Genomic DNA, 13,821 nt, shown 5'->3' on the forward strand with positions numbered 1-13,821 from the left:
GTTGTCATTTCTGGTCATCCTCAGGCCACTGTTGGTCTTGTCCAATGGCTCTGGCAAGGGACTCAGCTCTCTGTTCTTGTGTGGCAGGATGACAGAGTTAAAGGGCCCACGCCTCTGCTCTGCCTCCATCTCCTCTGTTTAAATAACGCAGGTGGTGTGGAGCACATGGAGTGTGAAATTAAACTGGAGGGCCCCATCAGCCCTGACGTAGAGCCTGGCAAGGAGGAGACTGAGGAGAGTAAAAAACGCAAACGCAAACCCTATCGGCCTGGTGAGGCCCTGGGATGGGGAATGGGGTGGGGAGGGGTGGCTCACCCGGTCCCTAGTGGCTTCTCAACTGCAGCTCTGCCTCCTCATAGGCATTGGTGGTTTCATGGTGCGACAGCGGAAATCCCACACACGTGTGAAAAAGGGGCCTGCTGCACAGGCGGAGGTGTTGAGTGGGGATGGGCAGCCCGACGAGGGTGAGACGGGTGAGGGCTCCAGTGGGGCCTGGGAGAAGGTGGGGCATCACAGGACCTATAGGGCACTGCCAGGGAGGCCCGGAGGAGGGCTCACTCAAAGGGCTGAGAGGGTGGTGGGTCCAGTTGGTTTTGGGGGAGTGAGTAGGCAGAAAGCATCCTCAGGCCAACTTGGGAGCAGCATGCTCAGTGTCCCTAGAGAAGTTGACACTTCCCATTCTGTCCCCAGTGATGCCTGCTGACCTGCCTACAGAGGGCTCTGTGGAACAGAGCCCAGCAGATGCAGAAGAGAAGAAGAAGCAGCAGCGGCGAGGGCGCAAGAAAAGCAAACTAGAGGACATGTTTCCTGCTTACCTGCAGGTGGGCCTTAGGCTCTGAAGGGTGCAGGGAATTCTCCCTGCAGGACATGAAGACGCCTATTTCCCCCTGCCTCTTCCCACAGGAGGCCTTCTTTGGGAAGGAGCTGTTGGACCTGAGCCGGAAGGCCCTTTTTGCAGTTGGGGTGGGCCGGCCAAGCTTTGCACTAGGAACCCCAAAAGCCAAGGGGGATGGAGGCTCAGATAGGAAGGAGCTCCCCACCTTACAGAAAGGTCAGTCATGTGGTGGTAAAGAGGTTTGAAGGGACCCAACTTTCCTCTGTGCTTAGGAGCTGGGAAGAGAACTTGGTGGGGGATGGGCTGGTCTCCAGGAATTGAGGGTAGGCCAAGGGCCCTGGCCTGTGGAGCTGGAGACCCATTCTGGATGTCAGATGTGGGGCATCTCTAATTGGAATGGCGACTATTGCTCATAGGAGATGATGGTACAGAGGTTGCAGATGAAGAATCCCGTGGTGCTGAGGGCAAGGCTGGTACACCAGGTGAGGCCGGCTGGGAGGACTCCATCCTAGCTTGGTTTTCCTCTGTCAAACTTTTCCATGCCTTCTGTGCTCAGTGTGGTACCTCCATACTGGCCTTGGCTGATGGGTTTCTCCTGCTCATTGCAGGACCTGAGGATGGGGGTGTAAAGGCATCCCCAGTGCCCAGTGACCCCGAGAAGCCAGGAACCCCAGGAGAAGGGATGCTTAGCTCTGACTTAGACAGGATTCCTACAGAAGGTGAGGCTGTGACCCACTCTCTTCATGTATAAAGGGTCCTCTGTGGGAGAAGAAGATTCCGCTTGTGAGACTCTCATCTATACGGTGGGGAGTCCTGGGCACCTCCCGGCCGTGACTGTTTGTGGATGTGTGGTGTCCCCTCAGCTCCCCAGTCTCCCTCAGCAGCCTCCTCCCTCAATCCCTTATAGAACTGCCCAAGATAGAATCCAAGGACCTGCAGCAGCTCTTCAAGGATGTTCTGGGTTCTGAACGAGAGCAGCATCTGGGTTGTGGAACCCCTGGCCTAGATGGCAGCCGTACACCGCTGCAGAGGCCCTTTCTTCAAGGTGATATGGGTGGTTTGAAGACTAGTGGGCAGGTACGGCCAAGCTTGCCCCCAGGATGGGCCACTTGCTTCCTTTCTCTGATCCTGTGCCTCTTGTAGGTGGACTCCCTTTGGGCAATCTCCCCTCCAGCAGCCCAATGGACTCCTATCCAGGCCTCTGCCAGTCCCCATTCTTGGATTCTAGGTTGGTATCTATGCTTAATCTTCATGGGCCGTCCCCATAGTCCCTTCCCTCCAGTTGGGTTCATGCCAAGGGAGGGAACCTTGGACTCCTGAATGCTGCTGTAGTAATACTTCCCCCTTTTCCTCTCCACCTCCTTCTTAGTGGCCCTCCTCTGTTGGGGCAGGGTTTTGGCCTGGGGCCTCTGGGCAGTTTGTCTGGGTTGGGGTGTGGTAACCCTGCCCCCTGTGACTTTCTGCCCCTGCGCCCCAGGGAGCGCGGGGGCTTCTTTAGCCCAGAACCAGGTGAACCAGACAGTCCCTGGACAGGCTCAGGGGGCACCACGCCCTCCACCCCCACCACCCCCACCACGGAGGGTGAGGGCGACGGGCTCTCCTATAACCAGCGGAGTCTTCAGCGCTGGGAGAAGGATGAGGAGTTGGGCCAACTCTCCACTATCTCGCCTGTGCTGTATGCCAACATTAACTTTCCCAATCTCAAGCAAGATTACCCAGGTACCTGTGGGGCGAGGGCAAGGGAGACAACAACCTGGTAACATGGCAGTTGCAGGGGTCACCTGCCAAGTTTCCTAATGCAATCCCTCTGTCCTCCAGACTGGTCTAGCCGTTGCAAACAAATCATGAAGCTCTGGAGAAAAGTTCCAGCTGCTGACAAAGCCCCCTATCTGGTGAGACAGAAGGAAGCCTGAGTCAGCAGGACTGGGAACTGAGCGGGGGGGAGGTATTTGGGGGAAATTTCAGTTCTTTCCATTCCCCACTCCTAAAGCATCTGGGCTAGAAGGGATTAGCTTTTGGGTAGGGAATGTGAGTGATGTGAGGATGGGGGCTGGGCATGAGGCTGAGCCCTAGGCCTAAGGCTGTGTCCTCCATCCTTTAGCAAAAGGCCAAAGATAACCGGGCGGCTCACCGCATCAACAAGGTGCAAAAGGTGAGTGGGGGCCCCACCAGGCTGCACCATTGATGTCTTGTAGCAGGTGGCCTCTGTGATGGTAGGGGGATGTAGGGCCTGTCCACAGCAGCCTGACTGCTCTGTGCCTGGTCTCCTCCGTAGCAGGCTGAGAGCCAGATCAACAAGCAGACCAAGGTGGGCGACATGGCCCGTAAGACTGACCGACCGGCCCTACATCTCCGCATTCCCCCCCAGCCAGGGGCACTGGGCAGTCCGCCCCCTGCTGCGGCCCCCACCATTTTCATTGGCAGCCCCACTACCCCCGCCGGCTTGTCTACCTCTGCGGATGGGTTCCTGAAGCCGCCGGCGGGCACGGTGCCTGGCCCCGACTCGCCCGGTGAGCTCTTCCTCAAGCTCCCACCCCAGGTGCCCGCCCAAGTGCCTTCGCAGGACCCCTTTGGACTGGCCCCTGCTTACGCTCTGGAGCCCCGCTTCCCTACGGCACCATCTACCTATCCTCCCTATCCTAGTCCGACTGGGGCTCCTGTGCAGCCCCCGACGCTGGGCACCTCATCTCGTCCTGGGACTGGCCAGCCAGGGGAATTCCACACTACCCCACCTGGCACCCCCCGACACCAGCCCTCCACACCTGACCCCTTCCTCAAACCCCGCTGCCCCTCATTGGACAACCTGGCTGTGCCTGAGAGCCCAGGAGTAGGAGGTGGCAAGGCTTCCGAGCCCCTGCTGTCACCCCCGCCTTTTGGGGAGTCTCGGAAAGCCCTGGAGGTGAAGAAGGAAGAGCTTGGGGCATCCTCTCCTAGCTATGGGCCTCCAAACCTGGGCTTTGTTGACTCACCCTCCTCAGGCCCCCACCTGGGCAGCCTGGAGTTAAAGGCACCTGATGTCTTTAAAGCTCCCCTGACCCCTCGGGCATCTCAGGTAGAGCCCCAGAGCCCGGGCTTGGGCCTAAGGCCCCAGGAGCCATCCCCTGCCCAGGCTTTGGCCCCTTCTCCCCCCAGCCACTCGGATATCTTTCGCCCTGGTCCCTACCCTGACCCTTATGCTCAGCCCCCATTGACCCCTCGGCCCCAGCCCCCAGCCCCTGAGAGCTGCTGTGCCCTACCCCCCCGATCACTGCCCTCTGACCCTTTCTCCCGAGTGCCCGCTAGTCCCCAGTCCCAGTCCAGCTCCCAGTCCCCATTGACACCCCGTCCTCTGTCTGCTGAGGCTTTCTGTCCATCTCCTGTGACCCCTCGCTTCCAGTCCCCTGACCCTTATTCCCGCCCACCCTCTCGCCCTCAGTCCCGTGACCCATTTGCCCCATTGCATAAGCCACCCCGACCCCAGCCCCCTGAAGTTGCCTTTAAGTCTGGGCCTCTAGCTCACACTCCACTGGGGGCTGGGGGATTCCCAGCAGCCCTGCCCTCAGGGCCAGCAGGTGAGCTCCATGCCAAGGTCCCAAGTGGGCAGCCCCCAAATTTCGCCCGATCCCCTGGGACGGGTGCATTTGTGGGCACGCCCTCTCCCATGCGTTTCACTTTCCCTCAGGCAGTCGGGGAGCCCTCTTCCCTAAAGCCCCCTGTCCCTCAGCCTGGTCTCCCTCCACCCCACGGGATCAACAGCCATTTTGGGCCTGGCCCTACTATGGGCAAGCCTCAAAGCACAAACTACTCAGTAGCCACAGGGAACTTCCACCCATCGGGTAGCCCTCTGGGACCCAGCAGCGGTTCCACAGGAGAGGGCTATGGGCTGTCCCCGCTCCGCCCCCAGTCAGTCCTGCCACCACCTGTACCCGATGGATCCCTCCCCTACCCACCCCATGGAGCCTCACAGCGGGCTGGCATCACCTCTCCAGTCGATAAACGAGAAGACCCGGGAGCTGGAATGGCCGGCTCTTTGGCAGCACCTGAACTTCCAGGTACCCAGGACCCAGGCATCTCCAGCCTCAGCCAGACAGAGCTGGAGAAGCAACGGCAGGTGAGTTGACATCGTGGAGCTGACTCCCTCAAACCTCCACTGTACCTGTGCCAGCCCTGTGGTTAGAGTACGATAGACTTACCCTTCTCTGTTCTCTGCACAGCGCCAGCGACTGCGAGAGCTGCTGATTCGGCAACAGATCCAGCGCAATACCCTGCGGCAGGAGAAGGAAACAGCTGCAGCAGCTGCAGGAGCAGTGGGGCCTCCAGGGAACTGGGGTACTGAGCCCAGCAACCCTGCCTTTGAGCAGCTGAGTCGAGGCCAGACCCCCTTTTCTGGGACCCAGGTAGGTAGGGTGGCAAGGTGTGGTGGGCCCAGGTTACTGAAGGTGGCCCCACCTTCATCTACCTCTTATCTCTCCTAGGATAAGAGTAGCCTTGGGCTGCCCTCAAACAAGCTGGGTGGCCCCATCCTAGGGCCAGGGGCTTTCCCAAGTGATGACCGACTCTCCCGGCCACCTCCACCAGCCACCCCTTCCTCTATGGATGTGAATAGCCGGTGAGGCTCCAGGGTTACTGGGGGGCAAATCAAGGGAACAGACTTGACCACCTTTGTGTACTGCCTCTGACTTACCTGTCTCTCTAATTCTTCTCCAGTATCATTTTTCTCCCCTATTCCTTCCCCCTTGCCACATTAACTCTACCCTTCCCTACTGCTCTAGGCCCATGTTCTAGTTCTTCTTCATCTTAATGTCTACTTCATCTTACTGACTACTGCATATTCTTCCAGGCAACTGGTGGGAGGCTCCCAAGCCTTTTATCAGCGAGCACCCTATCCTGGGTCCCTGCCCTTACAGCAGCAGCAGCAACACCTCTGGCAGCAGCAGCAGCAGCAAGCAACAGCAGCAAACTCCATGAGACTTGCCATGTCTACTCGCTTTTCATCAACTCCTGGGCCTGAACTTGGCCGCCAAAACCTAGGTTCCCCCTTGGCAGGACTTCCTACTCGCCTGCCTGGCCCTGGCGAGCCAGTGCCTGGTCCAGCTGGTCCTGCCCAGTTCATTGAGTTGCGGCACAATGTACAAAAAGGACTAGGACCTGGGGGGCCTCCATTTCCTGGTCAGGGTCCCCCTCAGAGACCCCGATTTTACCCTGTAAGTGAGGACTCCCACCGATTGGCTCCTGAAGGGCTTCGTGGTCTAACGGTATCAGGCCTTCCCCCACAGAAACCCGCAGCCCCGCTGGCCCCTGAACTGAACAATAGCCTCCATCCAGTGCCCAACACCAAAGGTCCCACCCTGCCCCCTGGCTTGGAGCTGGTCAGCCGGCCCCCATCGAGCACTGAGCTTGGCCGCCCCCCTCCTCTGGTCTTGGAAGCTGGGAAATTACCCTGTGAGGACCCTGAGCTGGATGATGACTTTGATGCCCACAAGGCCCTGGAGGATGATGAACTTGCTCACTTGGGCCTGGGTGTAGATGTGGCCAAGGGAGATGATGAGCTGGGCACCCTGGAAAACCTGGAGACCAACGATCCCCACCTGGATGACCTGCTCAATGGAGATGAGTTTGACCTACTGGCCTATACTGACCCTGAGTTGGACACTGGAGACAAGAAGGACATCTTCAATGAGCACCTGAGGCTGGTGGAGTCAGCCAATGAAAAGGCTGAGCGGGAGGCTCTGTTGCGGGGGGTGGAGCCAGGACCCGTGGGCCCTGAGGAACGCCCTCCCCCTGCTGCTGATGCTTCTGAGCCCCGTCTGGCACCAGTGCTCCCTGAGGTGAAGCCCAAGGTGGAGGAGGGTGGACGCCACCCTTCCCCTTGCCAGTTCACCATTACCAACCCCAAGGTAGAGCCAGCACCTGCCACCACTTCCCTAGGCCTGGGACTGAAGCCAGGACAGAGTGTGATGGGCAGCCGGGACACACGGATAGGCACAGGACCCTTTTCTAGCAGTGGGCACACTGGAGCCACAGGAGGACCACCAGCTCACCTGCTGACCCCTAACCCACTGAGTGGCCCAGGAGGGTCCTCTCTGCTAGAGAAGTTTGAATTAGAGAGTGGAGCCCTGACCTTGCCTGGTGGACATGCAGCATCTGGGGATGAGCTGGACAAAATGGAGAGCTCCCTGGTCGCTAGCGAGTTACCGCTGCTTATTGAAGACCTGCTGGAGCACGAGAAGAAGGAGCTGCAGAAGAAACAGCAGCTCTCAGCACAGCTACAGCCGGCCCAGCAGCAACAGCAGCATTCTCTACTGTCCACACCAGGCCCTGCCCAGGCCATGTCTTTGCCACATGAGGGCTCTTCTTCCACTTTGGCTGGGCCCCAACAACAGCTTGCCCTGGGACTTGGAGGTTCCCGACAGCCAGGCTTGGCCCAACCATTGATGCCCACCCAGCCACCAGCTCATGCCCTTCAGCAGCGCCTGGCCCCATCCCTGGCCATGGTGTCCAACCAAGGGCATATGATAAGTGGGCAGCATGGAGGGCAGGCAGGCTTGGTGTCCCAGCAGAGTCCACAACCAGTGCTGGCACAGAAGCCCATGGGTAACATGCCACCCTCCATGTGCATGAAACCCCAACAGTTGGCGATGCAGCAGCAGCTGGCGAACAGCTTCTTCCCAGATACAGGTAACCTCAGCTGGTTAGTTACTCAGGGGTGGTCACTGTCACCAAAAAATGGGCACTGAGACTACAGACATAAGGTAATTCATAGTTAAGGGAGGTGGGACATAGATCTTTGACTAAATACCATACTAGTAGTGTTGGCAGAAGCACTGTAGCTTTTAAGAAGGGAGGAACAGTGCCTGGCATAGCAGGCACTTTGATGTTTGAGTGAGGGAATGGGATGAATACATGAAGCCTGATTAGCAAAGGCTTTGTAGCTGTGGTGAGACCTAAGGATTAGGACTTGGCGAGAAGTGGTGCAAGAGAAAACACTCCAGATAGATAAAAAGACTTGGGAACAGGAACCATATCGGCAGGAGAGCCAATGGGGGATATGTGGAGAATGAGTGAGTGGTTAGGTTGGAGTAGACTTTGTGTAGAGCAGCGATGGTGAACCTATGACACGCGTGTCAGAGGTGACACACGAACTCATTTTTTTGGTTGATTTTCTTTGTTAAATGGCATTTAAATATATAAAATAAATATCAAAAATATAAGTCTTTGTTTTACTATGGTTGCAAATATCAAAAAATTTCTATATGTGACACGGCACCAGAGTTAAGTTAGGGTTTTTCAAAATGCTGACACACCCAGCTCAAAAGGTTCGCCATCACTGGTGTAGAGGGAAGTGAGAGGGTACTACCATAAGACCTCAAATTGTAATAGCAGTTATTGAGTAATTAATATTTGCAATCTGTGTACTGAGTGCTGTACATTCATTATCTAATCATCTCAACAAAGTCATTAAATAGGTATTATTATTATCTTTGATTATGGAAAAGGAAAATGAGGAATGGAGGTTAAGTAACTTGCCCAAGATCACACAACTAACAGAGCTAGAGTTTGAACCCTGGCCCTCTGATCCTCTTAACTGTGTTACTGCCTCAAAAGACCAGGGGAGGGATTTTAATTAGTCCTTTAAAAAGTGGGGAGTCAGTTAAATTTACTGAGTGGTGGAGAAATATACAATGTGTATGATTTTAGGAAGATTAGATTTTTTTTGCTTTTCTTTTTCTATCCAGCATCCAGGACAGGCAGGTGAGTGGGATGTAGGTGGTCCATGTCAGGCCCACAGTAGCTCTGGCATCTAGGGCTTTGCCAGATGGGTTCTTGGGCTGCACTAGTTCCTCTAAGAACACTACTTTTTAAAAATATATATATTTTTATTGATTTCAGAGAAGAAAGGAGAGAGAGATAGAAGCATCAATGATGAGAGAGAATCGTTGATTGGCTGCCTCCTGCACGCCCCTCACTGGGGATTGAGCCTGCAACCTGGGCATGTGCCCTGACCAGGAATTGAACTGTGATCTCCTGGTTCATAGGTCGATGCTCAATCAATCAGCTATACTGGCCGGGCAAGAACACTACTTTTGAAGAATGCTTTCTAGGTCGTAAAATGGACAGTTAACCCTTGAAGAACATGGGCTTAGGGGTGCTGACCCCCACATAGTTAAATCTGTGTATAACTTTAGATTCCCCAAAAAACTTAACCACTAATAGCTTGCTGTTGACTAGAAGCCTTATTGATAACATAATTAACACATATTATTTTGCATGTTTTATGTATTATATATTGTACTCTTACAATAGAATAAGCTAGAGAAAAGAAAATGTTTATTGAGAAAAAGAATAAGGAAGAGAAAATACATTTACAGTATTTAATGAAAAAAAAAATCTGCATATAATCCGAGCCTGCAGTTCAAATCCATGTTGTTCAAGGGTCAACTGTGCTCATATTCTTGTCATATGTGGTCCTCTCAGTAGCCACATGAGGAAACATGTCACCCCCGCCTTTTGGGGAGTCTCGGAAAGCCCTGGAGGTGAAGAAGGAAGGCAGAATAGGGAGTCATGATCTCTACCAAATAGTGGAGTAAACTGAGGTTCAGAAAGGTGAAGTAACATTGATATATTGGTTTAACAAATGTTTACTGAGTACCTTTTCCTAACACAAACAGGGCCACATGTTCTGTGAATAATAGAGCTGAGTCACCTAGGCTGCCTGGCTCCTAGTCCACTGGTCTTTCCATCATGCAGTGCCATTGTGTTGCTTGGCTTGATAGAGGTTAAAGTGTTGGAAGCAATAGCAGACATAGAATGGAGCATTGACCCAAATGCCCAGCTCCCTTGGTTTTTCCCTCTCCAGACCTGGACAAATTTGCTGCAGAAGATATCATTGATCCCATTGCAAAGGCCAAGATGGTAGCTTTGAAAGGCATCAAGAAGGTGATGGCTCAGGGCAGCATTGGAGTAGCGCCTGGTATGAACAGGTAAGACTTGGGTGGCGGTTGGACCTTTTCTTTCCCAATCTTTCTCCTCTCCTTCCTGATCTCCTTCCTTACTTGTTTCTCCTCTTTGCCTTTCAAATGACCCCATTACTAACACATCCTCTGTGCTTTGGTGAACTCTAGGCAGCAAGTGTCCTTGCTAGCCCAGAGGCTCTCAGGGGGGACTGGCAGTGATCTGCAGAACCACGTAGCAGCTGGGAGTGGCCAGGTAAGTGATCAGGTGGGAGTAGGAATTTGTGTCCCATGCTGTTGGGCCACCCTTCTTAGGGGCTGGTATGGAAATATGACCCTTTAGCAGTGTCTCTCATTTCAGGAGAGGAATGCTGGTGACCCCTCCCAGGCTCGTCCCAATCCACCCACTTTCGCCCAGGGAGTGATCAGTGAGTATGGGGATGGGGAGGAGCCTAAAAGAAAATGGCTTGAGGCATTTGAAGGAAGAGGAATTGGGATCACCATTCTGTTGGTCCTGACACCAGCTTTCTTTTCCAGATGAGGCTGACCAGCGGCAGTATGAAGAGTGGCTATTCCATACCCAACAGCTCCTACAGATGCAGCTGAAGGTACTAGAGGAGCAGATTGGTGTGCACCGCAAATCCCGGAAGGCTCTGTGTGCCAAACAGCGTACTGCCAAAAAGGCTGGCCGGGAGTTCCCAGAGGCTGATGCTGAGAAGCTCAAGTTGGTTACAGAGCAGCAGAGCAAGATCCAGAAACAGCTGGATCAGGTGGGAAAAGCAGGCTTCAGCTTAGAAACCAGGAGCTGGGAAGAGGGTTGGCATGGTGGGCAGGCTCGAGGCTGACATCCCCGACCCTCCCATTAGGTCCGGAAGCAACAGAAGGAGCACACAAATCTCATGGCAGAATATCGGAATAAGCAGCAGCAGCAGCAGCAGCAGCAGCAACAGCAGCAGCAGCAACAGCAGCAGCAGCAACAGCAGCAGCAACAACAACACTCAGCGGTGCTGGCCCTTAGCCCTTCCCAGAGTCCTCGGCTACTCACCAAGCTCCCTGGTCAGCTGCTCCCTGGCCATGCGCTACAGCCACCACAGGGGCCCCCTGGTGGGCAAGCTGCCGGACTTCGTCTGCCCCCAGGGGGCATGGCACTACCTGGACAGCCTGGTGGCCCCTTCCTCAACACAACCTTGGCCCAACAACAACAACAGCAACATTCTGGCGGGGCTGGAGCCCTGGCTGGCCCCTCAGGGGGCTTTTTTCCTGGCAATCTTGCTCTTCGAGGCTTGGGACCTGAATCGAGGCTTTTGCAGGAAAGGCAGCTACAGCTACAGCAGCAACGTATGCAGATTGCCCAGAAACTGCAACAGCAGCAGCAGCAGCAGCAGCACCTCCTAGGGCAGGTGGCAATCCAGCAGCAACAGCAGCAGGGACCTGGGATACAGGCAAACCAGGCTCTGGGTCCCAAGCCCCAAGGGCTTCTGCCTTCCAGCAGCCATCAGGGCCTCTTGGTCCAGCAGCTGTCGCCTCAACCACCCCAGGGGCCCCAGGGCATGCTGGGCCCTGCCCAGGTGGCAGTGTTGCAGCAGCAGCAACAACACCCTGGAGCTTTGGGGTCTCAGGGTCCTCACAGACAGGTGCTTCTGACCCAGTCCCGGGTACCAAGTTCACCTCAGCTGGCACAGCAAAGTCAGGGCCTTATGGGACACCGACTGGTCACAGCCCAGCAGCAGCAGCAGCAGCAGCACCAACAGCACCAACAGCAGGGACCCATGGCAGGGCTTTCTCATCTTCAGCAGGGTCTCATGCCACATAGTGGGCAGCCCAAGCTTAGCACTCAGCCAATGGCCTCCTTACAGCTACAGCAGCAGCAGCAGCAGCTACAACAACAACAGCAGCTACAACAGCAGCAGCAGCTACAACAGCAGCAGCAGCTACAACAGCAGCAGCAGCTACAACAGCAGCAGCAGCTACAACAGCAGCAGCAGATTCAACAGCAACAACAGCTACAACAGCAACAGCAACAGCAGCTTCAACAGCAACAGCAGCTTCAACAGCAACAACAGCTACAACAGCAACAGCAACAGCAGCTTCAACAGCAACAGCTACAACAGCAACAGCTACAACAGCAGCAACAGCAGCAGATAGGCCTCTTAAACCAGAGTCGAACTTTACTGTCTCCTCAGCAACAGCAGCAGCAAGTGACTCTTGGTCCTGGAATGCCAGCCAAGCCTCTGCAACAACACTTTTCTAACCCCGGAGCCTTGGGCCCAACCCTTCTCCTAACGGGCAAGGAACAAAGCATTGTAGAGACCACTCTTCCTCCAGAGGCCACTGAGGGGCCCTCCACACATCAGGGAGGTGTAGCAATAGGGACTGTACCTGAGGCAGTGCCCACTGAACCAGGGGAAGTAAAGCCCTCACTCTCTGGGGACTCACAACTCCTGCTTGTCCAACCCCAGGCCCAGCCTCAGCCCAACTCTGTGCCACTGCAGCCACCTCTGAGGCTCCAAGGACAGCAGCAGCAGCAGCAAGTTAACTTGCTCCACACAGCAGGTGTGGGCAGCCATGGGCAATCAAACAGTGGATCATCTTCAGAGGCCTCTTCTGTGCCACACCTGCTGACCCAATCCTCTGTTTCCTTAGGGGAGCAGCCTGGGCCCATAACTCAGAACCTTCTGGGCTCCCAACAGCACCATGGACTAGAGCGGCCCTTGCAAAATAATGCAGGGCCACAGCCTGCCAAACCAGGATCTGTCCCCCAGTCTGGGCAGGGCCTGCCCGGGGCTGGAGTCATGCCTACGGTGGGTCAGTTTCGAGCACAGCTCCAAGGAGTTTTGGCCAAAAACCCACAGTTGCGGCACTTGAGCCCTCAGCAGCAGCAGCAGCTGCAGGCACTCCTCATGCAGCGGCAGCTCCAGCAGAGTCAGGCCATACGCCAGGCCCCATCCTATCAGGAGCCTGGGACCCAGCCCTCTCCCCTCCAGGGCCTCCTAGGCCGCCAGCCCCAAGTTGGGGGCTTCCCTGGATCCCAGACAGGGCCTCTCCAGGAGCTAGGGGCAGGACTTCGACCTCAGGGCCCACCCCGGCTCCCTGCCCCACAAGGAGCCTTATCAACTGGACCAGTCCTTGGTCCTGTTCATCCCACACCTCCACCATCTAGCCCACAAGAGCCAAAGAGACCTTCACAATTACCGTCCCCTAGTTCCCAGCTCCCCTCTGAGGCCCAGCTCCCTCCCACACAGCCAGGGACCCCAAAACCCCAAGCGCTGCCCTTGGAGCTGCCTCCTGGGAAGATCTCACCTGCTGCTGCCCAGCTTGCAGATACCTTATTTGGCAAAGGGTTGGGACCTTGGGATCCTCCAGACAACCCAGCAGAAGCCCAGAAGCCGGAGCAGAGCAGCCTGGTACCTGGGCATCCAGAGCAGGTGAATGGGCAGGCGGTGCCCGAACCATCCTATCTCAGCATCAAGCAGGAGCCTCGGGAAGAGCCATGTGCCCTGGGAGCCCAGGTGCTGAAGAGGGAGGCCAATGGGGAGCCAATAGGGACACCAGGTACCAGCAACCACCACCTGCTGGCAGGCCCCCGCTCAGAGGCCGGGCATCTGCTCTTGCAGAAGCTTCTACGTGCAAAGAATGTGCAACTCAGCACTGGGCGGGGGCCCGAGGGGCTGCGAACAGAGATCAACGGGCACATTGACAGCAAGTTGGCTGGGCTGGAGCAGAAACTACAGGGTACCCCCAGCAATAAGGAGGTGAGTATTCCAGGTAGAGTGGGGCCTGGAACGTGGGGCAGAGTGAGCAGGCCTTGGTGAAACAGAAGAGATGAGGGCTCTGAGGAGGACAGCAGCCTTCACTGTGGGTTTATCCGGCTTAGGATACAGCAGCCAGGAAACCTTTGACACCGAAGCCCAAGCGGGTACAGAAGGCAAGCGACAGGTTGGTGAGCTCCCGAAAGAAGCTGCGGAAGGAGGACGGGGTCAGGGCCAGCGAGGCCTTGCTGAAACAGCTAAAACAGGTGACCCCCAGGAGCCAGTCCCCTGGTCCCAACTCAGGATA

The 13,821-nt window shown here is 55.7% G+C and overlaps 1 protein-coding gene across 1 annotated transcript in view; it reads left to right on the forward strand.

The window, feature by feature from the left end:
- KMT2D (lysine methyltransferase 2D) overlaps positions 1 to 13,821 on the forward strand; it is a gene marked incomplete at its 5' end in the record, with an annotated part of 35,339 nt that overhangs the window by 10,378 nt on the left and 11,140 nt on the right. Inside the window, 22 exons of the mRNA XM_081083993.1 lie at positions 152 to 271; positions 360 to 464; positions 691 to 821; positions 904 to 1,051; positions 1,252 to 1,317; positions 1,444 to 1,554; positions 1,743 to 1,880; positions 1,979 to 2,063; positions 2,313 to 2,554; positions 2,654 to 2,727; positions 2,937 to 2,987; positions 3,111 to 4,925; positions 5,029 to 5,211; positions 5,290 to 5,423; positions 5,655 to 7,492; positions 9,672 to 9,795; positions 9,937 to 10,021; positions 10,127 to 10,193; positions 10,303 to 10,535; positions 10,632 to 11,768; positions 11,949 to 13,517; positions 13,640 to 13,780. Of these exons, the coding sequence (XP_080940119.1) occupies positions 152 to 271; positions 360 to 464; positions 691 to 821; positions 904 to 1,051; positions 1,252 to 1,317; positions 1,444 to 1,554; positions 1,743 to 1,880; positions 1,979 to 2,063; positions 2,313 to 2,554; positions 2,654 to 2,727; positions 2,937 to 2,987; positions 3,111 to 4,925; positions 5,029 to 5,211; positions 5,290 to 5,423; positions 5,655 to 7,492; positions 9,672 to 9,795; positions 9,937 to 10,021; positions 10,127 to 10,193; positions 10,303 to 10,535; positions 10,632 to 11,768; positions 11,949 to 13,517; positions 13,640 to 13,780 (8,597 nt within the window). The remainder of the gene's footprint in view (positions 1 to 151; positions 272 to 359; positions 465 to 690; positions 822 to 903; positions 1,052 to 1,251; positions 1,318 to 1,443; positions 1,555 to 1,742; positions 1,881 to 1,978; positions 2,064 to 2,312; positions 2,555 to 2,653; positions 2,728 to 2,936; positions 2,988 to 3,110; positions 4,926 to 5,028; positions 5,212 to 5,289; positions 5,424 to 5,654; positions 7,493 to 9,671; positions 9,796 to 9,936; positions 10,022 to 10,126; positions 10,194 to 10,302; positions 10,536 to 10,631; positions 11,769 to 11,948; positions 13,518 to 13,639; positions 13,781 to 13,821) is intronic.

The sequence above is a fragment of the Myotis nattereri genome, assembly GCF_964212035.1.
Source record: "Myotis nattereri genome assembly, chromosome: 2".
Classification (NCBI taxonomy): domain Eukaryota; kingdom Metazoa; phylum Chordata; class Mammalia; order Chiroptera; family Vespertilionidae; genus Myotis; species Myotis nattereri.